Source organism: Plectropomus leopardus, chromosome 19 (genome assembly GCF_008729295.1).
Source record: "Plectropomus leopardus isolate mb chromosome 19, YSFRI_Pleo_2.0, whole genome shotgun sequence".
NCBI lineage: Eukaryota > Metazoa > Chordata > Actinopteri > Perciformes > Serranidae > Plectropomus > Plectropomus leopardus.
The window spans coordinates 2,199,912-2,227,261 of record NC_056481.1 but is presented as its reverse complement, the minus strand read 5'-3'; the positions used below and the strand labels follow the sequence as shown (position 1 = coordinate 2,227,261).

The 27,350-nt window shown below is 40.9% G+C and overlaps 2 protein-coding genes across 2 annotated transcripts; one reads left to right on the top strand and one right to left on the bottom strand.

The window, feature by feature from the left end:
* Nucleotides 1-509: 509 nt before the first annotated feature.
* On the bottom strand, nucleotides 510-5,577 carry LOC121959206 (BTB/POZ domain-containing protein 17). Its single transcript, XM_042508429.1, has 3 exons — nucleotides 5,490-5,577; nucleotides 2,638-2,929; nucleotides 510-1,584 (listed from the first exon to the last, which is right to left on the bottom strand). Exons 1-3 carry the CDS (start codon nucleotides 5,569-5,571, stop codon nucleotides 510-512), a joined length of 1,449 nt encoding a protein of 482 aa, XP_042364363.1. The 5' UTR covers nucleotides 5,572-5,577.
* Nucleotides 5,578-14,443: 8,866 nt separating this feature from the next.
* On the top strand, nucleotides 14,444-24,125 carry gpr142 (G protein-coupled receptor 142). The gene is made up of 3 exons (XM_042508428.1): nucleotides 14,444-14,511; nucleotides 20,490-20,644; nucleotides 23,139-24,125. The coding sequence occupies exons 2-3, from the start codon at nucleotides 20,506-20,508 to the stop codon at nucleotides 24,095-24,097; spliced, it is 1,098 nt and encodes a 365-aa protein (XP_042364362.1). The 5' UTR covers nucleotides 14,444-14,511; nucleotides 20,490-20,505; the 3' UTR covers nucleotides 24,098-24,125.
* Nucleotides 24,126-27,350: the final 3,225 nt, after the last annotated feature.

The window sequence follows — 27,350 nt, the reverse complement described above, 5'->3', positions numbered from 1 at the left end:
TATTTAAACAGTAGGAAATACTGCATTTGTTGGGCACTACTTTCAGCTGCGGATGAACACACATTAGTTGATCTAGTGAGTATTAACAGCAGAAAGAAGGAGGAAAACGTGCATTTGTTTGGGATTATTTTCAGCACCAATTGATCCACATTTTGCTTTGATACATACACAAGACTTAATTTTAGGTTTTGTGCATTTTCATGGGATTTTTTGACAGTAAGAAAAAATAGATTTATCCTTTTAGACATGTTTCATCGTGATTTTAAGCTCGTCATCAACAGTCATGAGTCAAGCTTTGGTGTGTTAGTTAATGAAAACAGCTTTTATGTGAGACAAGACAAACGATCCAAACATCACACACGAGGAGGATTCAGATTCACGTCCCCGTGATGATATGAGCGAGATGTTGTTTCACACCGTTGGATCGGTCAGATCAAGGTTTGAGTCCTGAACGGTTCAGGAACCAGAGCTAAATAGGTGGAAAAGGGGCAGGGGAGGAAGGCAGAGAGTCAGTTCTTGCTGGTTATGAGGGTTTGGTACAGCGGCTTCACCACAATATGGAGGAAGAGCGAGCTGTCGATGAGGTACTCAGACGTCCGGCGGTATAGGTCTGCTTCGGCCAAGAAGTCGCCGTTCTCCTCCGTGCTCTGGTGGAAGTTGTAGACGTGTTTCACCACCACTTTCCCCTGCTGCTGCGCCATCACAAGTACCGTCTTCTGGAAGTTCACCCCGGCGAAGTCTGCGCTGGACGTAGCCGGTGTGATGATGATGCGAGGGCGTCCTCCCTCCACACGTGTCGGCTGCATGGCGCCAGTTTCCGTGTACATCGGCCTCATGCTGAGGGGTAACCAGCGCGGCGAGAAAAGTGCGTTCCAAGTCACCCGTTTGCTGGAGTCATGACCGCTGGGCCCCAGCTGGGTCTGGAAGCTGGTGCTGCGGTCGTCCCGTGAAGGGTTGCTGATGATCCACGGCGCCCCCCACACCGGCGAGAGGTAGTTCCTCGGCATGAAGAGGCTGCAGTTCACGTCAAAGTACTTGGCCATGTGCAGCGGCGACGCAGAGTGAAACTGGTAGGACATGTACAGCAGGTCACGCACCGACTCCTGATAGCGGGCCAAGACTGACGACTGGGTCTGCAGGCGGAAGAGCTCCCGCGGCGGCATCATGGCGTAGCGCACAGCTCTCAAGGCGTTCTCGGCCGTCAACCCGTCCGGCTCGTTCTGAATAATCCACGCCTCCAGCGCCGCAAAGAGCTCCATCTCGCTCTGCAGGATGAGGTCGGAGCGCTGCAGCAGCGACATGAGCAGCTGGCTGCTGATGGTCACCCACTCCCCGCTCTGCAGCACCGACGACAGGTTCCACGCCATGAACTGAAGGCAGCTGTCCCTCAGAGTCACGTCCCCGGCCTGCAGGGCGTACTCGTACCAGCCCGCCACGTGGCCCGACAAGGAGTCCCGGGCCAGATTCTGGGTCATGTACTGGGTGATGCCCTGCTGCAGACCCGTCACTTGGTACTTAGTGGCCAGCTTGTGTAAGGGCGTGGCCTGATCCAGACGCAGAGAAATCTCTCCGCAGTACAGATACCTGCTCGGAGGGAGGGAGGAAAGGGTTAATGTAGGAGCATTTGAAGCACAACGTAAATGCATACAGGACGCGACCATTCAGGCTAAAACAGCTGCTCCAAAAACATGCATGAGGGGAGTTTTTATACAGAGTAATGCCACGCCAACTCATTCGCAAGCAATGAATTTTTTTCAATTTGGCCTCAAAAAGCCTGAACCACTGGTGTCGTGGTACTCAAAATCGGTCTTGGTCTTGAGATCCCTTTTAGAGGGTCTCGTATCTGAATCGAATGCATTTTGACTCGGTCTTATCTCGGACAAAGCGGACTCCAGATGTTTAATCGAAACTGTTCGAGACCCCAGTGGATTCATTTGTTAACATAATTAATGCGAGTGGATGTAAAACTTCCTTCTCAAATCCAGACAACCATATAAATCATTTGTAGTTTTCTGTTTTCTTTTTTTAACTGGTGCTTTTGTGATTATGTGAAAAATCAGTGATCAAAGTTTGGAGAAAAAAACATTGAAAATTTTGAATCACAGAATTTTGTTGCATGTAAAGAAACTGTTACAGTCATCTTCTGTAGAAAACTCTAAATCTGATATGTTTAAAAATACGCCCGGCAAGTGGGGCAAAAATATTATTTTTTCTTTTTATTATGGGTCCTTGAAAAGCCATAGAAAGGTTTTGGAATTCTGTCCATGAAAATGAGTGGGAACTCTGGTTCTGTGGAAAAAGTCCAGTTTAAAACCTGAGTTAAGAGGCTCAGTCAGTCTGGCAGATGGCAGATCTGCAGTTCAGGTTTTGATCGACCTCATTAGCATGCGAGATAAAAATAGATTTAGTTATTGATTGCTGCTGCAGCTCAGGCTCCTGGATGTCTTACTGCTGCACCACAGGAGCTGCTATCGAGCCGCGCAGCAGCTCACTGGTGGTCAGTTTGTTTTACGTTGGGCTCATCGATTGTTTGTGTCAGATGTGGGGCGGCAGCTGCAGACGTCACGCCACCAGAGGGCGAGATAAGTCAATCACACAGAGGGAGGAAGTGCTTCGTGCAGCAGGATGAAACCTCACCTGATGAACTTGTCGAACACGGCGGCGCAGTCGGAGCTCTCCTTCAGGACCAGCGTGCTGCTGTTGCGGCTCAGCAGGATCTCCTCAAACACGGGGCTCTGCAGGGAGAGCACCAGCGAGTGCGCCTGGATCACCTTCACCTCGTCCGCACTGGGCGTCTCCACCCTGAGCGACACGTCGCTGCCGTTCCCCTGAACCAGCAGGGCCTCGAGGCGCTGCACCAGCGTCAGGGAGTGGCTGATGGTGTCCCCGCCGGCGCCTCCGTCCTGCACCAAGTCGACTTTCAGCATGCCTGGTGGAGGGAAGAGAAGGAGGAATATTCTGAGTTAGAAGAAAAATGTAACTTTTAAGCAGCTTTCCCAGCTAGCAATTGTTGGTTTTTAAAACGTTCTGAGAATGTACAATGCAATGTTTCCGTAATGTTTTTTAGCAGCATGTTTTCTTTAAGTTCCCAGAACGTTCTTCATGAAGTTTCTCTGTAAACATAAAAAAATGTACTTATATTTTTGTCATATCACATTACATTTTCATTAAAAAAAAAGATCTGTAACATGTTCTGAATGTTGCTTTAAAACCGTTATTTGTTCTGTAACATTTTTGGCACGTTTTATAAAAGAACGTTCTAAGATCTGTCACCTCTCAACATCACCAAAACATCCTCACAGTGTTGCAGTTTAAACGTTACGTCTTAGTCGGCATTCAACCTCACAGCAACATTTGAAATAATAAACGTCCTTAAATCATTCTTTGAACATGAGATTAAAATGTTAAAGAACTTCCTTTTAAGTGATGTGAAAAATAGTTTCAATAACATAATTTTATTATGAATTAACTGTGTTAAAAATTATGGTAATTAGATATATAACACTTTTGAATTCCTTTTAAATAATGTGAAAATATTCTTTTTAGATAGATCTAATTTTTATCAGTAAAAAAACTTTCAAAATTTCAAAGTGTTATACACTTAATTACCACAATTTTCAACAGTTCATTTCTAATAAAATCATGTTACTGCAACAATGTTTTCACATTATTTAAAAGAATTTTATGGGTTATGCACTAATTATGAACACACATTTGAAAGTTTTTTACTAATAAAAATTAAATCGGCAGATTAACAGATTTTTCCACATTATTTTAAAGGAATTTTAAAGTGTTAAAGTTGTTCCAATATTTTTTAAAATATTATTTAAAAGGATTTTCTTAAAAACATGATTGCACGTTCTCCGCGGTTCCTGGAGAACGTGCAGAGGTTGCATGTCAGTTGTTTAGTGGAGCAGATAGTGGGGCAGTATGATCCAGATCCAGGACATTGATCAGTCCAGCTGCTGTCTGGATAATGAGGGATTGTGGGTCACGTTTAATTAAAGCTTTGTATCAGCTGAGGCGGTTGTAGCACGCCGCCCCTCCTCCACCTCCACCACCCTGCAGACAGGAACTGACAGGATCTGAGGCCTGATTCGTATTAGCAAAGACAGCTTCCTCTTTCTGATTCTTCATAAATATTTGGCACTTCCTTTCCTCCTGATTAAAAAAAAAGAAAAAAAAAGGAACAAATGCAGTTGCGAGCCGCGACGTTTCGTTTAAATCACAGACGGGACCACAGACAGTTTCAGGTGCAGGCCGTTCATGTGGGAGGAGCTATTCAGTGGTAATGAGTCAAAGTACAAGAAAAGGTTTCACTGGAAAATGACAGATTTTAACCCTTCGAAATCTAAGCAAATCGGCATGACATCTTTTAAGACATGGAGAAAGAGCAACTTATAAAATTACCCAAAAATTAACAAAAAAAAGTAAACACACACATTAGAGGTTCAATATAACAACAGTTATGGCGCCTGTGACAAACTGGTAACAATGAAAATTGCTACACTCTCTTCTCAAAACTGAGATTTGGCAAACTGGCAAAAACATGTGAGAAAAGTGTTTCCCAAACTTCTCCTTCAGCATCACTTGTCCTACATGTTTTAGATCTCTCTGCTCCGACACAGCTGATTCAACGATTCAGCTCATTATGAACTCCTGAAGCTGCCGACAACAAACTGATGGTTTGAATCAGCTGCAGCAGAGAGAGATCTAAAACATGCAGGCCTGGTGGTGCGCGAGGAGAGGTTAGGGAAACGCTATTTTAGTGTACTATTGTATAATAATAATAATAATAATAATAATAATAATAATAATAATAATAATATAATAATTATAATATTATTATTATTATTATTATTATTATTATTAGCATTTATTTAATTTTTCTTTTTTTCTGCAGGATCAAGACTAAAAAAGATGAACTAAAAAAATAAATAAAACATGGTAAAAAAAAAAAAAAAAAAAAAAAGAGCCACTTGGTAAGAAATGTTCAACAAATTGCAATAAATTAGTAGATTGAGAAATAATAATAATAATCATAATAACAATAGTAATAGGTAGGGAGCATGTCTAGGAAAAAAATAAAATAGGGAAAATTATAATAATTTTGACTATGTTTACAATAATATAATTAAACATTTTAAAGCACCTTTTCTGGGTCATTTTCTTTTTTTTGTTTTTTTGATAATTGATAATTTGATAATTTTTGGGTCATTTCTTTAGTTGCTCTTTGCCTTTCCACATTTTTGAAAGAAATTAAGGCACTTTGCTCAGGTTTCAAAGGGTTAAGGGCACTTCATCAAAATGACACATTCATTTTCATGAGAAGGAAACCATCTGTAATTACTGTTATTAGTTCAAAAACCACATAACTCATTTACAGCATCGCCTGTGGCCTACACGCCCAGAACCACCAAACAAACTCTTTGTGCTGCAGAACATTAAAATAAAACTGGATCACAAATGATTCACTAATGAGGCAAAACTCACCTGCAGCAGCGCGGCCCCAGAGTGCACGCAGAGGGCCAAAATCAGCATCCAAACCTGGATCTGAGCTTGTTTCCCCATTGTCTTCCTCCGTCCGTCCTTCTGTCCTCACTACTACGTCTGGATTTGTGTCCACTCTGCTGTGTAGGACGAGGGGGTCTGTGTCTGAATGTGGGACAGGGGTTCTCCTCGCCACATCCGGCCCCGCCACCACACACACACAGAACCTCATCGATTGCCTGGTGGAAACAGGCCTGGGTTGTTTCCATGGCTACCACTTTGATTCAGACTTTCCTATCCTTGGGTATTAGCGGCTGCTGCGTGACATTGATCCGATGAGGACGCTCAGACAGCTGTGGACGGAGACGCAGCTGTGATGTTGAGGAGTGAAAACATTGCTGTCTGGTGCATCTTCATCGCAGGTTTTCTTTGAATCCTTTTAGTGATAATAATCTGAAGCTTGATAATGAAGCGCCGGTGTTAAGAGGTCATGCAGAAGTTAGCACACGCAGTAATAATGTGTGTCAGTGTGTTCATGTGCGTGACACAGCAACACAAGCAATTTATTCACGGCCTCAGGCTGCAGCACGCTTCATTAGGGGGGAGTAAGTTATACGGTCAATACTTTTCTCTCTGTGATTTTGACTGAAAGTCTCATCATGTTTTGGAAAATCACACAATGACAAACCAAAACTAAAGTTCTGTTGCAGACTAAAGTCAGTGAGAATGACTCTGCAGCTGATATCTATTTGTGTTTATGATGTGGTTTTGTGGTGTCGTGTCGGTGGTTTTGACCCCGGCCTGTGTGCACGGATCAAATGTGTGTCAGAGTCGATGGTGGTCCTGCAGGATGAGGTCTGTACCAGTCTGGCGTTGGGGATCTCTGTGTTTGGATGTTAGCCAAAAGGTCATAGAGTGGCCTTCAATGTGCAGCGACAAGCTGCTACAAAACATGCAAACAAACAAAAAACTGGAAAAACAGTGACAGGTTCCTATAAAAACACCCATGTTTGGTGCCTTAAACACTGCTGGTGCTGCAAAGTATTTCTATAAAACGCCAAAAAAAACTGCTCAAAATACGGTGACAGTTTGCTACAAAACACCCATGTTTGGTGCCTTGAAAGTTGCTGGATACAATAAGTGGTTGCTACAGAAAAGCCATGTTGTTTTGTGCCTAAAAAGCAGCTGGAAACTAGTGTCAGGTCACTTAGTGCTGGGCAATAAAACGATAACAATATCAATCTCGATATAACTTTTCCTCAACTGAAATATGAGACGTAGCGCGGACATGTCCGACATCCCACTCTACCACTGATTCATCTGCTGTGTGTCTCACGCTTATGGGTCTGCCAAATCTCACGCCAAAACACAGGGAGGGCAGAAGTGTGCCCAAAACTATTGGAAAAAACTGCAACCTGTCTCGACAAAACCTACTTTCAATGCCCAAAACACGTCTCGAAACACAGTTATAATTTGCTACAAAACACACAAATACGTGGTACCTAAATGCCGCTTGAAAAACTGCTCTACAAAACACTTCTGTAGCCAAAAAATCAGCTTGAAACACGGTGACAGGTTGCCACAAACCACACAAGTTTTTTCATTTACACTTCAAAACACACAAACGTGGTGTTCATCTGTGAAGATTATCATGCTGAACAAAAGGTGTAAGTATCATAAACTTGTGTTTGTCACAGAGCTTATTTTTGGCGATGATGGAAAATCCCATAAATAGAACCAGTACGATGCTAACTCCCGGTTGGCCTACAAAAATGCATCATCCCTTCACCAGTTTTAGTAGCCTGAACAGCATTCTGAAGATCACAAGGGGCTGCTGTTTGTTGCATTGCTTTATTCACAACTGTTCCCAAAATTCAAGCAGACAATTCCCAAGTCAGAGCTGAGGAGCCTGAATGAGAGCTACAGAGGACAGTTTGACCTTCCCAGACTCAGAGCTGAACTCAAAGTGAAGCCAAACATGAGAAACCTTCAGGGGAAGAGCCCACGTCATCTACGGACTTTTCTGAGGAGCACGGGGGTTTGTCACGACTCGGCTTGATCATAACAAGATTGTATGTGATAAGTTCTGTTGGTTGTAACTAATATTATGGAAATATTTATTGCATGGAAACTTTTTTTTTTTTGCTGTCATGTGGTGTTGGTGTGCAATCTGGTTGCTTAGCGACATGTAGGATCTGATGGTGGTGCTTTTCATGCCATGGTGTCACAGCATCCTCACAACCCGAACAACAAGGTCAATTCATTTTTACTGCGTCACTTTAAAAGCAATGATGTGACACACATGAATTATGAAAACGTTACCATGTTTGCAGCGTTTTCTGGAAGTAAGAGTTGTTTTGTGCTGCAGGTTTGAACTTTTGACCTTTACTTCCTTTTAGAGTTAGTTTACCCAAATTACAACAGAAGCCTTTTTGCTCCTCTGATCATAGAGTAGATTTGATTTGATGTGGAAATGTTTAGAAATATTTGTCTCTGAGATCTTTTGCAAAAATTACATAATGCATCACTTTCTTCTTCTGCAAGTTCTGTGAGAATCTCAGAAATCTCAAAATCTGGACACATTTAACCAAAACTATCTGCCTGAAAAGATGCTGCAAGAGAGTAGTTTTATAAATGTATGTTGGGGTAATTTGGGTGAACATGCCCTTTAATATTTTGAAAATGCTGTGGTTGCACTTCAGTTCATCCAGGTGCATGTACTAAACTATCCCAAGTCTTTACAACATGTGCACGAGGTCACAGTGTGCAGAGAGGCTGCAGCCAAAATGTTCGCCAACAATCTGCTGTATAAAATACCACTAATGTATTTACACATTATGTCCACTAGAGAGCAGACTGACCACATCTCAGCATCAGTGAGCTCTGAGAGGTCAGCATGATCTACATCTGATTTATCACAAACTCTAACAGAAAAACATCTTTATGGCCATTTTTAGGTGCAAAATAACAAAATGGATTTAACATGACCTGACTTAACAAAAATCAGACGACACAAGACGTCAGGATGTGAAAAGATGAAAAGAAAAACTAAAGAATACAGGTAAATAAGGGGGAAAACAAAGAAAAGCAAGTTTGATTACCAGATTGTTTAAGTAAAAAGTGACATCTGATGCGGGTAGAATCACAAACGTTGATTATATAAATGAATATATGTTCATGTAAGAGTGGGTGTTGGTGGAAATATGCAGTTAGAAACATAAAAAGCAGAGGGATGCTACAAAAATAATAAATGTTGTCAGAGGAAAGCAAAATGGTAATTTTGTACAGGAATGAACAGAGTTTTGGCAAAGTGGGTTCAAACCCCCTACGGAGAGCACCTGTGGCCAAAAAACATTCAAAGATGAGACACTTATTTATTCTAATTAAATCAACATTAAAATTTACTGGCTGAGTTGAGTGAAAGAAAAAAAAATATTTCTTTAAAATATAAAAACACAAAAAGCATTAACCCTTTGAAACCTGGAGCGACATCACTTCTCTTGTGCTGCATTCAGACAGCTTTCACAAAGTGTGATGTCTTTCAAAAACATGGAAAAAGGCAATAAGAAACCTGATAAGAAAGGTCCCACAAATTGAAAGAAATGAGTAGATTTAGAAAATAATTTTCAACAAGGAAAACAAACAAACAGCAACTCTGGAAAAATGTTTAGAGATCTATATTGGAAAAAAAAAAATACCTTAAAAAAATTACCTTAATGAAATCCTGCACAGTCTCCATGAGGTGAATTATCTGTGGACACGTGCACATCCTGACAGTTTTGATCTGTATTTGTGATGAGTTTAAGCCTCGGTGTCATGATTGTGTTGTGATTGTGTCGTGATTGTGTTGTGAGTGTGTCGTGATTGTGCGGTGATTGTGTTGTGATTGTGTCGTGATTGTGTTGTGTGTTTCGGTGGACTGAAAGCTGGCTGATGCTCTTTAATCACATGAAGTGATTCATTGTTTCACATGACCGAGGTAACTATGCAGCCATTTGTGCTTGTTTGTTTTACTAAAATAAATCAAAGGCAGATTTAATTGGGTGAATAATGAAGCATTTGTTCTGGTAAAGAGTCACTGCTTTGGTATGATCTAAGAAAATAATGCAGAAATGTGATATCAGTGAACAAGATAACCACAAGATATTTCACTGCAGGACACAGTTACTCGTTACTGCTGTAATCAGAGCAAGCTGCAACCAATCTGACCGTCCTGCCAGACGCTGATCGAGACAGACCAATCGCCTGAAAGTGTTGTATTTCAAATTTCATGCATATGAGCTGTTGTTTTTTTAAATGAAATGTCTGGTCGTTTCCTGTTTGTAGTGACAAAACTGTGTTTTTTTAACGAGACGTAGAACATTTCCAATCATGTTTGTGGTGATGAAACTAGAAACCGTTAACGCAACCCTGGGACATTTTTATAATCGTAGTTATGGCGGCAAAAGTGGGAATTTTTAGCAAGACGACAGGACATTTCCAGACGTGTTAGTGCAGACAAAAGCAGGTATTTTTATCGAGACATCAGGACATATTCGGCCATGCTTTTGGCAACAAAGGTGGGAATTTTTTTTATCAGGATCTTGGACATTTCCAGCTGTGTTTGTGGCAACAAAAGCAGCAGCATTTTCTGACAAGATGTTGAGACTTTTCCAAGTCTGTTTCTGGAGATAAAAGTGATTTTTTTTTTTTTTGAACGAAACATTGCAACATTTCCATTGGTGTTTATGGCAATCAAACAGGTGTTTTAATACTTTAAAATTCCCTTTAAATAATGTGAAAAAATTGTTGGAACAATATTATTTTTATGAGTTATTAATGTAAAAATGTGTGTTAATAAATATGGTAACTAAGCACAGTCGAGAATTTCTTTTACATAATAAGACATTTTAAAGTGTTATATGCTTAATTGCCGCAATTATCAACACACTTGACTCCTCATAAGATTATGTCATTGCAACAATTCTTTTCCACATTATTTTAAAGGAATTTTAAAGTGTTAAGCCAAAGTAGTTTTGGTGGGTTTTTTTTGCCTAAACATATTCACCTTTAACCACAGCATTGTCAAAACATACAATCACAAACTGAACCATTAAGAAACTTCAAGAGTTAAAATATCAACCATATATGAAGTGTACGAATGTGACATATCTGTGGTTTGCAGAAAAGTGCAATGCCAACATTTATTCTGGTAAATTGATAAATATACACTTTTTACTTTTGATTTAAACAGACGTTTACTGTCATATGCAGTAAATGCATATGGAAAAAATGAACTTAGGCTAAAAAAAATACAAAAATACTATTAAAAGTGCAATAAAAACTAAACTAAACTAGAAGAAGGAAAACCTCTATTTATACTGAAACTGCACATTAATGAGCAAAAATTAAAAAAAGAGAAAACCTTTCAAAAAAGCATCTACAAGTGAAGCATTGAATCAAACATAGAGATTGTCTTTCAGCAGAGTTATGTCGCCACAGACAGAGCATGAAGTCATGAGTGTGTGTCTGAGCGGAGATAAAATGACGGTGTTTGTCTGGAGAGCTGCTCATGTTACCGTCGCAGAGACTCTTACCGCTCGAGAGCTGCACACGGTGACGCTTTGGAGAGCTGAGGTTATGGCAGGCGTCCAGACTGAGGTGACCTGCGAGACGAGCTCTGCCTCAGCATCACTTTATCTCACTGCAGCCGCTCCATTAGCTCTTTCCTTTCCTTTTCTTTTTTTCTCCTCCGGCAGCTGCACAAAAAGATTTGTTTTTCAGTGTTTGTTTGTGAGGGATGAGAAATTGAAAGTCATAAGTGAAATTGGCTTCATGAGTTATAAATCCTCTAAAAAGATGGTCATTACATATCTGAATGCGACCTCTTGGTGTAAATCCACTATTATGTCATCAGAGCCAGGAAGAGACTAAGTACATTTACTCAAGTCTAGTAAATATTTGAGGTTGTGTTGATTCCGCTTTTGGGTGATTTTCAAAAAAGTTCTCGTAAACAGGAGCTTTTTTTTAACCTGCGGAGGATTATCATTTAAAAGATACAGCTGGTGTTTTCAAATGATTGAGTTACTAAAAGTGACTCGCAAGCGAAGGTACAATTGAATTGGAAGTTCACAGGCGCTCGCTCACAGTTCAGCTCACACAGATTAAAAAGAGTTCACATCCATTCAGCAAACAAGCTGAATTTTGAACTAAGTTCACAGTCACAGGTCAAGTGAAGAGTTTATGTTAATTTTTTCCATTTTTTAAAAGAAAAAAGAGCTGCTCCGAGATATTTTTTTAAAAAGCCGGCTCCCTCATGATGCAGCAGGAGCTACAAGAGAGATTTCTATTATCGCTCCATAACACTCCAACGTGGTCTTGGATTGGAAATAATGATGGCTAGTGTGGTGGCTGCAATAGCAACAAAGCTGCTAATGTTTTGAACATTGTTATCACCAGAGGAGAAGTTTCACCACATCACTCATCATCTCGTAGTTGTGTTTTATCGGCATTTTGAGAATATCACTTAAAGTTTGCACAAATCTGTATCAGAAACACTCTAAGTGTTGCGCCAGGATGCAAAACACTGCACAAGCATCGTTAACTGCAAAGTGACCGATTCTCAACTTTATATTAATTTGTTGCAAACTTCTACATTCAAATTCACTTTTCACTAAAAGTATAAGCATGTTCAGTTTACGCTCTCTTTCCAATACTTTTTTGCATTTCGCACAGGCCTCAGTGACTCGCTCTGGGTTTCCTGAGGTGACTGCTGTCCATAAAAGGAAGATTTCTGTTGACCGTGGTGATGAATATCAACTTCTGCATCAGAATCATTAAGTAGAATCCATTAAGTTTAACCTCTCACATTAATCTTATTTATTCCCTCTGCATCATCAGCCTCTAATCTAACCAGTCTGATCGATAGCCGGTCATGTCTTTGCATGATTGTTGACTGCTGAGGTTGGTTATTCGCCTGACTGACCCCCGCTGCAGCGTAAAGTCAGAGGTCTAACTCAGTGTGTCACATAAACACGTAAAATGATATGCAGCTGCAGGGTGCGGGAAGCCAAATTGGATCTCGGCGAGCTCACGTAGGCTTCAGGTTTGGTTGGTCAACAGACCAAACTGATGGATGAATTAGTATGAATGTTTGCTTTGGAGCTTTGCTATCGTCAACAATTTGCAGTCGTGCGACTCGAAGGGTTTAGCTAAATTAAGGACACATTCGTCTTGAACAGAACAACAACTCAGCGTCCACATCGACTGACCTCAGTTATTCTCTCGCTTGTAATTGTGTTAGTTTCAACCACTGTTAAGAATACATGCACAAAATTAGGAAGCTGCCACTGCTTTAGTGCCTGTTGTTTGTTTGTGTGTGTGTGTGTGTGTGTGTGTGTGTGTGTTCTTGTTCTAATGATGTTGTAAGGACATCTGATCACATGTTATGTCACATTATGGGGACATACGCTCTAGTTGGGGACACAAACTTGATCCCCACAAGGTAAATTTATTGTTTGATTGCGATTAGGTTCAGTGTCAGCAGGATGGATGCAGATCAATGCACCGTCCTCCTTTAATCCCTCCAAGACTGATGAACACCTCAGCTCTCACCAACAGTGTGTCCCAACACCATGCTACATACTACACTATGTATTTATGAAATATGAGCTAATTTTTGTGGAAATTAATTTGATAGTTTTGTGTCTATTTCTTTTGATTGTACAATGACATATTAGGGTTAATGTAAGTTTAAAATCTGAATTTCCACAATTAAAGTCACAAATTTACCAGAAATAGAACAGAATAGCCTTTTTGTCCCTGAACATATTTGCACAACAAGATTTGCTGTGCAGTACCTAAAACAATACACACACACACACACACACACACACACACACACGTTTTCACATACGTAATAAATAATAAAAAAGATAGCATAAAAGGCAGCAGGTGGCACGTAATAAATATTGCACACATAAAAATAGGGCACTTTTTTGCAAAACAATTTTGTATTTTTTTTCTTCTTTTTTGACAGCTGTGAGATTTCTTTTTGCATTGCATTGTGGGACAAAAGTGTTTGAACAGCAGACTCAACCGAGCATTATTATTATTATTATTTTTATCTAAATAATACTCCACCCTCAGGCTGATAATAGGCAAAAAATGGATTTGGACTTAAAAATTGGATTTAAAGAAAGCATAATATGTTTCCATTAAAAGTTTTTAAAAAAAAGAGCACTTTGGAAAGCTGCAAATTTCTGAAAAAGTTATGCACGTTTTCTTTGCAATGCAGTTTTGCAACTTTGCAAATGCAATGTATTTATTTGACAGCTGTGAGTAGCTCCAGATTTCTCCTTGCATTGCATCATGTGACAATAGCTTGCATCAACAACAGACTCAGATACCAAGCATTATTTTTTTTGTTTCCATAGTGACTGTTTATATACTCACTTACATAATACTCACTCTAGAGTGCATGTAGGTTTCTCATATTCTGAGTGCCACTGTCTGATAATGAGTACATTTAGTTCCAGTTAGTATGTAGAGTGGAATTTAGACGCAGCATCAGTCTGCATACTGATGGCTTTGTGTATATTTATCTTGTCTCTTTTCCAGTTTGATTGTGAAATTGGAACACAGCCTGAAACATTATCACTTTTATCCTTCAGACTTTGTCAGTTTTGCCTGTATATTCCTCTCCTTACTCTTCCTTATCTCCTTATATTTCTTTTGATCTTGTTTCTCTCCCCTTCATCTCTTTTACAGATCAATCCCTCCCCTTCCTCACCCTCCTCCCCTCACTGTCACTCCCCTCTGCCTCATTTCTCTCCTCTCCCTCTGCTCACTCGTTGCAGTGATGTACCGGCTGCCTGGACTCCACTTCTTCTCCTCCTCCTCCTCCTCCTCCTCCTCCTCCACGTCTCCTCAGCGGGTGTCCAGCAGCGATGTCGGGGACTCTGTAGGGGCCTCTGCGGGGACGACAGAGCAGGGGACCGGCTGCATCCAGGTGCAGAGTCGCTGTGAGATCTGGATGTGAAGGTAAGACAGTGAGACGGACCATACAAGGACAAACAAAGCCAAAGAAAACTCTGCGATCTCTGTTTATGTCCGAGTGTCTGAGCTGCTCTGTTGTAAAAAGATTAAATGTTTCTGTTTCTTGTGCAATCAGCACTGCTGCACATCACTGACTTCAGATGTTTTTGCAAGGTACAGTCTTATTATTAAAGTTATTTAGAGAAGTGAGTCTGGACTGTCTCACTTCCAGTTGTTCCATAATTTACATTGTCTTGAACTCGCTCTTTTACATTAACAACATTTAGCTGAAGTGTTTCCTTGTTATTTTACCCACTAAATCTTCTGAGAAAGAGACATTTGTCATCATACGAGCCGGTAATTTCTACCAAATGCACTTCTGGATTCTGTCTTCCTAACAGCACTGGCGGGTCAGGATTTGGCCTCGTGGACAAACTCTGAACAGCATCACATGCATGAAGAGAAATTTCTTTGAGGCCAGATAGTGTTGCCTTTGAGCAATTGATTTTCCATCTGTGGTGTTAATGTACATCAAAAAGCTTCTAACAAAACACCTGAAGTAGCTCTCACTTCAACCCAGTTGTCAGAATAAATGTTGTACATTTCTGCAAACCATGGAAATGTTACATTTGCACATTATTGTGCAGATATGTTAACATTTTAACAACTTTGTGGTGAAAATGGGTTAAGGTATAATAACCACTTTGATGTTAAGAAGAAATCATGTTTTGGATAAAAACACCTGTTTTGAAAAATGTTTGGTGACAAAAAAGCTGCTGAAAACACAGTAATGTCTCTCTAAAGTTTCAAATCATTGTCTGCAGCTTGTTTGATATTTGCACATTATTCTGTAGCAGACAGGTTGAAACTTTACACTCCTTTATGTTTTGAAAACACTGTGGATAATGAGTGGATAGGGTTAGGCACAGAAAATACTTTTTTTATGTTTAGAAAAAAAGATCATGTTTTGGCTTGATTCTTCCCGCTGGAAAAACAGTGATTTTGGCACAAAAAAATAGTGGTTTTGGTTAGAAAAGTAGCCAGTATTTTTGTGGCATAATCTTAGTAGGAAACATTGTGATACTCACTGGAAAAACAGTGACAGGGCCCTAATAAGGCACTGGAAACACAGTGATGATTTGCTGCGTGTTGGGCTGCAGCTTCGCAGGCATTTTAATGTTTTTCCGGCGGAAAATACAATGGTCGTTCTGGGAAAAAAAAAAGAACACCAATTTTTTTGTGGCACTACTTAGATTGGAGAAACAGTGACAATTCCCAGAGAAACACCAATGTTGGAGGCTAAAAAACAGCTGTAAACACAGCCAAAAAAACAGGCAATTTGATGTTTGTTGGTCTTGAACAGTGGTCTGCAGCTTGGCAGGTCTTAATTTATGTTTTGGCCAAAAATTGCTGTTTTTGGGGGGGGGGTTGTGGCACAGTCCAGGCAAATGTTACATAATTGTGGTTTGCAGAAACTTGCAATACCAACACTTTCCTCTGCTGACTGAGCTGCTCACTTTCATGATAGACACCTAAATGCATCGTCCTCGCTCTCATGTGAAACACTGATATGTTTGCTGAGCACTGTGCTGGCAGCACCCTTTATCTCCCAGGGCTGTTGTTTCAGGTGCTCCGTCTGTTGATGAATTATTGAGAGGACTCAGTGGAGCAAAGATAAAATTAGGTTCAGCTTCCTGGGCACTGAGCCCCCTGCAGAGCCACGTCCCTAAGCCTCCAGCTGCATCTCGACCCTGGGAAGAGTCTTAATCAGAAACATGCCTCGACCTGTGATCTCGAGCTGCTCTGGTTAAAGCTGATGTTTTTTTTGGGAGGGGGGGGGTTGGGGGGCAGCATCGCTTGACGGGTTTCCATTAAAGATTTGCACAAAACTCAAGCAGTATTTTCTAAATGTAGATTGAAACAAAATTGCGAGATGATTGTGAGTGATGTTACGCAATTTCTCCTTTGGCGATAACATTAAAAGAACTATGGCGATGAATGTTCAAAACATTAGCAGCTTTATTTCTATTGCAGCCACCACACTAACCATCATTATTTCTAATCCAAGCCTCATATAGGCATGTTATGAAGCCATGATGGAAACGTGAGCCCCTTATACATGGAAATGGCCATGTATGAGGGATTTCTGGATGCTGATAGTCCACGATTTCAAATCGTGGATTCAAAACTTCTGAATGATTCGCTCAACTTTCTCAGAGTTATGTGATGCAATAACAGCTCTTGTAGCTCCTGCTGCATCATGGGGGAGCCAGTTCTTACTGACAAGCACATAGCCATAGCATCATGTGACCTAGAAAAGCCAGAAAAGGGTTTCCATTGCAGTTTTGCAAAATATGGCTTTTTTGAATTGCCTGAAATTCCACCTCATGCGAGCTTAAAAACTTTTTAAAATGGGAGTTTTGAGTGCACCATCAGGGTATGTGTTGCATATTTCTCAGTGTAAATGTACTCATACACTCAAATTAGCAAGTATTAGACTCAAATTAGACGTATTTTATATTCGCAATTTCAATTTGCACAATCTGAGGGTTAATGGAAACCCGCCCTCTGTCCGCTGGCACTTTACTGGATTAGTATTTAAAACCTGTACATTTTTTTCTTCTTCTTTGATACATGCCATTTGTGCACTTTTGTATATTTTATATTTTGTATATATTGATATTTGATATATTTTTTCTGTACACACGGCTGCTGTTAAAAGTTAATTTCCCACAAGTGGGATAAATAAACGTGTCTAAGTCGAAGTCTAAGTCTAAGTCTAGTATGATTCTGTCAGACTTCATTCCCACTGTGTAAGACCGCTGTGAGAGTCTACGAGCGGATTTAATCAAACACCCCTGACGTGAGAAAAGCTCAATTCCCACCTCAAATCTGTGGCACCCGAGGGACTGTACACCATGATTAGTCTGCACCGGAAACGTCCCGCAGAATAAAATCCAGTGAAGAGTAAATGGAGGAGACAGAGAACTCCCACAGCTTCAAGATTGCATCTGCTCTCAGGATTAAAGATGTAAAAGAAGTGGCTGCAGGGATATCGATCAGTCGGTGTAATTACTGCTCCCTCGTGCCGTGTTTTGCAGACAACCCTCTCATTCATAACGGTCATCTTTCTCTCTGCTGGTCCTGAGATGAACCTCTCGAGGGAAAATATCAGGTGTCTGAAAGACGCAGTAAGTCATCTCTTACAGGTCTGCAGGAGCCATTTTAGTCTGTTTTAACAGTAAATTATGCAGCAGTGGTGTTTGAAGACAATTTTAGCTTGCCTCTCATATTGATATCCTATTTCAATCTTGAAAAACATCATTACATCATGCAGTGGTGCTTGAGGCAGATGATAATGTAACAGGTGCTAAATAATAAAACAAAACAAAGAAAATGTTGATAATCAATCAACTGTTCAAGTATTTTTTTTTATCCCAGCATCTTATATGTGAATATTTGCTGATTTATTGTATTCTTTGCTTGTTTGAAAGAAACAAGTTATTTGAAGATATCAACTTGCAGACTCTTCTAATGCACTGTTAGTTCATATTTCTACAAAAGCACCACCAGTCATGTGTAACATGTAGTCGGTTGGGATGCAATCACATCAATGCACTGACAGGAGTAAAGCAGGAAGTAGTATAATGTTCATATGAGGAGGCAGGTTGGAGTGGCTGATGGGTCAAACAAACACAGGACCTTCCCTCAGGAGACCACGTTGCAGCAATTCTGTTACAAAGTCATATGCCACCACTTTTGCAGTGATTTTGGTTCAAGACTTTGATGCCAAAAATCACCTTCTGTGTTCGCATGATACACAACCGGATGCAACCGGACAGAACTGGATGCTGTGTTAAGATATGCTGCTGGACCAGCTTGTTCTCACTCTAAACTCAGCGTTGTAATTGTACGCTGATGGCCAGAAGGCATTCAGGTGCATCCACATGCAATGCACATGGGTGGCGTCACTTGAAAACTTGCACATGAAACGCTGATAGAATGATTAAAAACATCTAATGTGGTCAATTTTTGTAGGTAGGAGGATAGTCTCTATTTTTACCAGTGCAGAGTTTATGCATGAACACACACTGTAACTGTGGAAAAAACGAAGTGAAAAGAGTTCAAACACAGTAGGAATGAATGTATATCTGCGTTACACCTCTTATGGGAGCTGAGCTCTTATTAAAACTGTGCATGACATCCGATCTCAGCACGTGAGATATTGTTACATCAGAAAGTGAAACATGAGAAAGTTCCATATATAAACAAAGCAAATAAAGGACATGAGAGTTAAGAAAACAGCAAATCATACTGCAAACTGAGCTCACATTTCTTCTGCAGTCTTCTTCTGCAAATTGTAGTTTTTTCATTGATTTTCTGTGCCAAAACGCTGCGCGTGTGTAGTGTTCTGTGATAAAGGCCTCTTATCACGACACGAGACGCAGCTGAGACCGAAAAAAAAAAAAACAAAAAATACATCAGCTCAACAGATTAATTCAGACAGAGCAGCTACAAAAGAGTGATAATCTATCCCGATCTCATGTCACACTAAATGTTAATGTGAACATAAGAAAACATTTGTCAGATTAACCCTTTGAAACCTGTATCAGCAGCAGTTTTTTCTGTACTGCTTTCAAACACCTTTCAAAAGCTTTTTGAGCCTTTGAAAACTGAGCAAATTGGGTTGATTTCAGCTGAAAACAAGGCAAGAAATATCCCAAAAGTTACAAAAAAATTGTATATTAAAATGTGACAAGACAATTACCGAAAGATAACTCTGTACAATTCTAAACATCCTAAAATCCTAGCAACATTGTAAAATCCTAGAAATGTTCTTAAAAACCTGGAAATATGCTAAAATCCTAAAAAAATGTCCAAAACAAAACAGAACAACCAGAAATACTAGAAATGTCCTTAAATCTTACAAATGTCCTAAAATCCTAGAAACTTGTATGTGGCTGCTGCGTCTGGCCCCTGGCCTCCTGTCATTTTGCAAAAGTGGCCCCTGAGCACAGCAGGTCGAGTGTCCCTGTCATAAACTGTCTTCAGGCAGCTGTTTGCTAACTGAAGACCAGAATCTAAATACAAAGACAGACGTGAGACAGTTTTCACACTGACCTCTTCTCGTCACACCCACATGCTGAATTGCTCCATTGATCTCGCTGATTGCCTTTCGATCCCACTTACTGCTCGTTTATTGTGCTGAGGTGAATCAGAGCAGCCAAAAAAATTTCTTTTATGATCACATTCCTGCTACAAGTCATAAAATGCAGCCGTCATATGGTGCACATGCAGGGTTTTGGTGCATAAATAGCATTTACAATTGCAGCTATTAAGTATGACCGACTGCCCCGCTCACATCGTGAGAGCCGGTTTCACAGTTCGGGCGATCGCGGATGATGTTTACGTTGGTTAAGCATCCACAAATGGTTTGTCAGTGAAAGCTTGAGAGATAACACAGTCCAAATATGGCTTCATGGATGAGTGGAGTAAATTAGGAGAGCAGGCAGAGGAGAGACAGACAGAGAAAAACAGGATGGATGCTCACCAGGTGAAAAGGTGAGACGGGATAGGGGACGATAATGACTCGGGGGGAGGGTGACGGGGTCATCACCATCAGCCCATCTGTTGTTGTCCACCTGCAGTTTAATTGACTGAGTGGACTTGTTGTTTCCACAGTTTGTCTCTGAAAAAACAGCAAGCAGCTCGGAAAAGCAAACAGCACAGTCATAGTAAACAACGAATCGGCGTCAGCAAAACAGCAACAGTCATAGTCAGCACAGTCATAAGAAACAGCGAAATAAAGCGGGTCATCGTCTGCAAACGGTTTGATATCGTCATATCAGAAAATAAAGCTTTTTAATTTATACATTTCATGTTCCAGACAGATTTGTCCTCTGATAGTAAATTGTTTCTTGGCCACTGCTAAAGAAATCAAAACACTGACTGCGCCTTTTCTCCATCTTTACCTCATTTCCCAGGGGAAGTGCTAAGGTCATGACCGACTGGCCCAATGTGACAGCGTCCAGCCACCAGGAGCTGGGCCCCAAATCTGAGGAGCTGCCGAAGTCCAAATGTGTCCTGGGCTTCATCCCGGTCATCTACTACAGCATCCTGCTCTGTGTGGGAGTACCAGGTACACTGTTGCCATGCCACCAACGATCAAAATGAAATCACAAAGTTCATCAGTTAATAAAGAAGGCGGGTAACCCAAGGCATTCTTATTCTAACAAAAAGCTTTATTATAAAGGCTAGTTATCAGTGGAACAGATAAAATCAATGTTTCGGCCACAAATGGCCTTCAAAAAGATTCGGCCACAAATGGCCTTCATAAGGACAAAAAAAGAGGTACAACATCTTTATTTAACCTAACCTCTAATTTATTATTTATTTATTTTAAATTATTTTTCTTTCTTTTTTCATTTATTTATTTATTTTATTATTCTATTTTATTTATTTATCTTCCCTTCTTTGTTTGTTGTTTCTCTTCCCTCTTCATGGTACCATTGTTAGCTGTAGCCGTCTCACCAGGTGTTTCCCTTTTCCTGGGCCTGTTCCTCCACCAGCTGATGTTCATCTGGCTAATTACAGCCCAGGTTACATAGAGATGTTGCCCCTCTCTCTTTGTCATGCCCTGATGAAGACCCTGATGAAGACCCTGATGAAGACCCTGATAAAGACCCTGTGTGGCCGACACATGTTGGCTTGATTTGATCTGTTCCAGTAATAACTAGCCTTTATAATGAAGCTGTTTATTAGAAGAAGAGTACCTTGGGTTACTTGCCTTCTTTATTAACTGATGCACTTCGTAATTTCATTAGTTGCATTTGCACTGAATCACACTTGAATTGTTGCATTGACATCTATTTACAACAGAAGTGCAGAGGACAGAAGAAATCGATACAGCAGTGAGTTAGAGGTACATTACAGCGCTCTAATGGACCAGTGATGCTGCAGAAGCACATTAAACTGAGCGCTGATGCCTCTTTTCACAGGTTACAATAATCTGATAATCAATTTGCTTGAGTTTATGTGTATTAATCCATCCACTGATCCAGCAATCCATCCAGATTTATCACCTCAGAAACTCATAAAGTGGAAATTACTGTCACTTTGATGGACAGCGTTCAGCTCGGCGTTGTTTTCATTGCTGTGCTTTGACTACAAGTCGATGGCGTTGATTTGGTATCGATCCAGCAGAGTGTCACCAGAGCATTCATAACGTCATGTAATCAGACCCAAAGGGAAATAAATATATCAAGGCCAGAGTCTACAGCTGTGTGACCAGCACACTCTCATTCCAAACTCATCCGGAGCGTAACGGCTGACGCAGAAGGATACCGAAAAACGTCATTAGTAGACATTGAAGGTCACTGACGAAGTGGCACCGTGTGACGAGTTGGGATGAGTTTTGGTGTGATTGAAGGGGTCTTAAAAGACCATACAGAGAACAGATCCTTTGCAGATTCTGTGTCTAGAGAAGAGATGATGTATGAGACGTGCTGCAGGGAGACAAACAAAACCAATGGTTTGTAATATATAGTGCTAAAAATGTCTTTTCTTTCCCATAAATGCAACACAGCCTTTAAAACGCAGGATTACTTAACCCATTCTCCCTAAAAAGGCCAATTTATAGTTTATTTTGCCCTATGAAATGAATAAGCTCATTAGATTTATAAAAAAAATAGAGCTTAAAATGGATATATGACCGTGGCCTCCTAACAGTGCATCACATGGTGGTGTCCAACAGGTTCTCATACCCGGTCGTCACATGTTGCCGCTTTGCGGTGAACTCCTCCGTCTACATATTACGCTCTAGGTATCCCTCTGTCCGCTGTTTATGTTCTGGGATGGTGCTACGATGATGCTAACACAAGCACATGGTAAGATTTTGCTGCAGGTTGTTATGTTTAGGCAAAAAAAGCACATAGTAACCAACGGCGGGAAATCAACAAACACACACGTTGGCTTGGATGGTTAGGATTAGGCAAAAGAAGCGCATGGTGAGGTGCTGAAAAAACATAACATTCAGACGGGAGGCAAACACGGGACTCCTGCATGAAAGCGTTTCAACCTGACGCCATCCAGCGGTGTATCACGCAGACGCGTTAGGTTCTGTGTTTAACCAACTGTTAAAATCTACAAATATATTATAAGAAATATAAAAATTTAAAAAAGACGCCCAATATATTATCTTTAAAAATTTCCAAAAAAATGTTTTCTTCAAAAATCACCAAAATTTTTAGAGAAAATATGCCCGTCTGTTGGCCCTCCCCTCTCATAAATAACAAAAAGTCCTTGAGTTATGTTCAGATATTCAGTTCTAATCCGCGTGGTGCCGTCGGCCGAAATAACAAGGCCATCCAGCCGCAATTCGTTCAGATGCGGAAGGTGTCTGATAGCGTCACGGTCGGAAGCAGCGACAGAGTAGACTTATGTGAGGAATTCGGAGTGAGGAGATGAGCTGAAGTATCAGTGTTGATGTACAGACATCTGTAGAGTAATATTAACTGCTCGGACTCTTCAGTAGCATGAGTTGTTTTGGGATATTTACCTTTACATCACATATTTGCAGTGAAATATCATAAAGAGCACATCATGTTTATTTTTTCTCCATATGTCTCCATCAGTGAACATCCTCACGGCCGTGGCGTTGTCCAGACTCGCCTGCCGCACTAAGAAAGCTCTGTACTACTACCTCCTGGCGGTGACGGGCTCAGACATTCTCTCCCAGCTCTTCATCATCTTTGTTGGCTTCTTGTTGGAGACGGCCGTCTTTCACCGCGAAGTCCCCGCGCTCCTGCTGCACTCCGTCAGCGCTGCAGAGTTCGCCGCCAACCACGCCTCCATCTGGTCCACCGTGCCCCTCACCGTGGACCGCTACGTGGCGCTGTGCCACCCCTTGCTCCACCGCCAGATCAGCTACCCGGCCCGAGCCAGGAAGATCATCGCGGCGGTGCTGGCGACGTCTTTGGTGTCGGGCGTGCCTTTCTTCTGGTGGTCGGACATGTGGAGGAACAGCAACCCGCCCACGGCCCTGGACACCGTCCTCATATGGACACACGTGACTATCATCTACTTCCTGCCCTGCAGCATCTTCCTGGTGTTGAACTCTTTGATAATCCGCACGCTGAGGGCGAGGAAGAGGCAGCAGCAATGCTCGGAGGAGCGCGGCCCGAAGTCTGCGCCTCCTCGCCGACTTGGCAAAACCACGGCGATGCTGCTCGCCATCACGTCTGTGTTCTCCGTTCTGTGGGCGCCCAGGACTGTGGTGGTCATCTACCACCTGTACGTGTCCTCGGTCCACAGAGACTGGCGCGTCCACCTGGCGTACGACCTCTCCAACATGCTGGCCATGCTCAACACGGCCGTCAACTTCTTCCTCTACTGCTTCGTGAGTAAGCCTTTCCGCGGCGCCGTGCGGGACGTCGTGCTGCTCAGGGGGGGCCCGCTGTATCATCACCGCTCTCTGCCTCACCCGCAGGCCCCAAACAACGCCTCCATCTCCTCTCTGTACAGTGGGAACGCCAAGCGCTCGCAGCGGGACTCCACCCCCTTGTCACCTCGCAGGGCCAGGAAACCCTCGTGACCCCGCGACCTCCGCTCTTAATCCAAAACGCCCATCATCCCACGGTCCCCGAGCACTTCTGACCCCAGGGACGCACACTGCATTCCAGCCGGCCCGTGGACAGCTGCCAGTCAGCCCTGGAGCTCCGTCAGAGAGCCGCTCGGTGTTTTGTATTATAATCTGTCACCGGCTGCTGTTTGTAAATCCGATAAGATGACAGCATATTTATTTTTCCTCTGAAGAATTCAACACATTTAAAGTTGGTATTTTTCCCTTTCCATACATGGTAGAAATGAGACAAAATATTTTTTTATGTTTTTACGGGAAAGAAGAAAAGAAAGGAAAAGAAATAATACGAAACTGTTGGTTATTTATGAGAGGGATGCGTGTTATGTTTTTTAAACACTGGGGAGGGCTTAAAACATGATTTTTATTTTGGCTTAGGGCCGGGGTATACTATTGTAAATGGCTGAATTTTGTATTTATTTTACTGCCAGCTTTCTTTAAAAATGTCCCAAATTACATACTTTATCAGAGCCAGACTGTAAAAACAAAAATTATCCTTGACTTTTTAAATTACCCACAGTCCTTAGAAAACATCCTGCTTGATAAAATCACTCTACATCTCATTAAAACGGCTAATTTCAGGTAGTTTGAGTTCTTGTTAAAAATGATAAATAATTTATTATATTATTATTAAATTCAAGTTATTTTTAAGGAACTGTTTATTATGTATGAAGGGGACGGTGAGGCAAAAAGGATTTTTTTTAAAAATTTTTAACCATATTTTAAGCCCTGGGGAGGGACTTATGTTATTTATTTTGCCTGAGGGGAGGGGCACACACATTTAAATGGCTGTATTTCATATTTATTTCACCACAGATTTACTGTGGTTAAGGCATGATTTTTTCTTTTATGACTTTTTTGTATTTCTTTTTTTTCTTTAAAAATCTTTGGTGATGTTGTTTCTTTAAAAAGTTTTGATGATTTTTTAAAATAATATTTTAGCAATTTCTGCTCCAATTTTTTTGTTCTTTAAAAACATTTTTTGGCAAGTTTTTTCTTTTAAATTTTTTTTGCCAAACTTTTGCCAAGTTTTTTCTTTAATGGTTGTAATTTGGATTCATTTAAATGCAGTTTTTGTTTTGTTGTTGTTTTTTAAATTTACCACAGATTTTTAAAGAAAACATGCCGAAAAGTATTTGTTGCCAGCCATCCCCTCCTCCTGTAAATAAAGAGCAGTCCCGGAGAAGGATAATATTTTAACAATTCATCCATCAATCCCACTTTCATCATCTCAAGTGGCCTTCAGTTTGCTTCAGTCTTCTTTAATGTCCCTGCTGTGATATCCACTCTGCAAGCGGCAAACCGGATAAATAAGAGTTTTAATTTGCTCTGGCTGCTGTTTCTGCCGCTGTGTAAAGACGCCGAATGCCTGAGAGACAATCCGCCCTGCTGAGCATCGCCAATCGAGCAAAGAAATGGCACTCCGTCTCCCCCAGACGCTGCTGAGGCGTCTGTTGGTTTTTCATGAGATTTAACTGGATGGAGCCTGAAATGAGTGAAAACCTTCTGCTCCTCAAACACACATCACCAACACGGCCTCGGCTCCAGCTAAACAAACCTCAGATTAGCCTGATGGTCTGCGCACACACACACGAAGTTGCACACTCATGCATGTATGAACACATGCACACACACACACACACACACACACATGCGAAGGTGCACACTCATTCATGTACGAACACATGCACACACAGATGTCAGCTGGTACATTTCCATTTGTTGCAACAGGAATTCTCATGTAACAATATCAGAATTTCTCTGTCTGCATCGCTTCAATCAGTTTTATATAAAAAATAACAGATCTGCACTTAAACTTCTAAAAGCTAATTTCTATTTAAAACATTCAGTGGTTGCTTTTAAATGTTCTCAGAACGTTTTCAGAACCAAACATTTCTGTCTGGGTTTCCTGATGTAAATCAATGTGGGAAAAGTCTTTCTGGACGTGACGTGATCGACCTTCGAAGCTTTCTAACTTCAGTCATTGAAATCTTTCTGTATAAACGTTTTAACGTTTTCTAACGTACACTTCATATACGTCTTCTGTTTCATTTACTCCTCTGACCACCCAAACAGGTTTAACGTTTCCAGAGTGAGCCGGCTCTCTGCTCTGGTCGCTCTGCAGTCCCCTCTGTGTTTACTGTAACAGTCAGAGACACAGTGTCCGTCCCCCTGTGTGTCCCCGTGTCAGTCGTCCCTCACTGAGTTCTGAGAGTCCTCTCACAGACGGAGATTCACACAGTGTCTTTGAAGACGTCTCCTGCTGGCTGACAGCAGCAGAGGGGGGCGTTAGAGGGCGTGTAGCGGCGGTGACCTTACACTGGATCAGGCGGCGGGGGTCACACAGATGACTCCATCAACACACTGTAATGTGACGCTGAGATGGAAGAGCAGGCTTTGATTAAACTTTAATGGAGCCTCCGCAGAGCCGTAGAGACGAGAGGAGCGAGGGAGGTAAACGCCCGCCGCCACACGTCCCCCCGGCTGCCTGCCACCTGTCCTTTGTGCCTGTTCAAACAACTGGACATGTCCCACAACTCCACGCCTATTCAGCTCCGCCTGCTGCTGCTGAGCACCACATGAAAGACGAAGCGCGCCCAGAGTGACGAGTGTTTCCTATCAGATAAAAATGTCTAAATACAGGAAATCATCAGCTGTTGTTTATTCAGGGAAGATTGGCTGACCATTGACCTCGTTCACAGCGATGTCCTCAACTCACATTCATACAGGCAGGAGGGGTATATATAACATATGATAACAACCACAATAAAATCATTCAAAAAAAAAGTCCATAAAAAAATAACTAACAGCTGTTTGGCAAAAAAATAAATAATAAAAAATAAAAAAAAAAAAAAAAATAAAAAAAATCAATTAATTATTTTTTTTAAAAAGTCTGTTTAAAAATAACAACAATAATAAACCACAATAAAAAAGAAAAAAAGTAAATAATAAAAAAATAAATAAATAAATAAATGATTTAAAAAAAACAAAACAAAAGTCTGTTCAAAAATAACAAGAATAATAAACCACAATAAAAAAAAGACAAAAAAAAAAAAATAATAATAAAAAATAAATAAATAAATGATTTTTTTTTAAAAAAAATCAAAAGTCTGTTTAAAAATAACAAGAATAATAAACCACAATAAAAAAAAAAGTAAATAATAAAAAATACAAATAAATAAATGAATTAAAGGAAAATGTTCACGTT

Bases quoted from the DNA above. Each gene is read 5' to 3' on its own strand.
- gpr142 (XM_042508428.1), top strand. From the start codon at position 20,506: ATGACCGACTGGCCCAATGTGACAGCGTCCAGCCACCAGGAGCTGGGC. The intron at 20,645-23,138 runs GTACACTGTTGC...TGTCTCCATCAG, and splicing joins GCTCTGTGTGGGAGTACCAG to TGAACATCCTCACGGCCGTG.
- LOC121959206 (XM_042508429.1), bottom strand. From the start codon at position 5,571: ATGGGGAAACAAGCTCAGATCCAGGTTTGGATGCTGATTTTGGCCCTC. The intron at 2,930-5,489 runs GTTTTGCCTCAT...TCCCTCCACCAG, and splicing joins GGCCGCGCTGCTGCAGGTGA to GCATGCTGAAAGTCGACTTG. The intron at 1,585-2,637 runs GTGAGGTTTCAT...CCCTCCGAGCAG, and splicing joins GTGTTCGACAAGTTCATCAG to GTATCTGTACTGCGGAGAGA.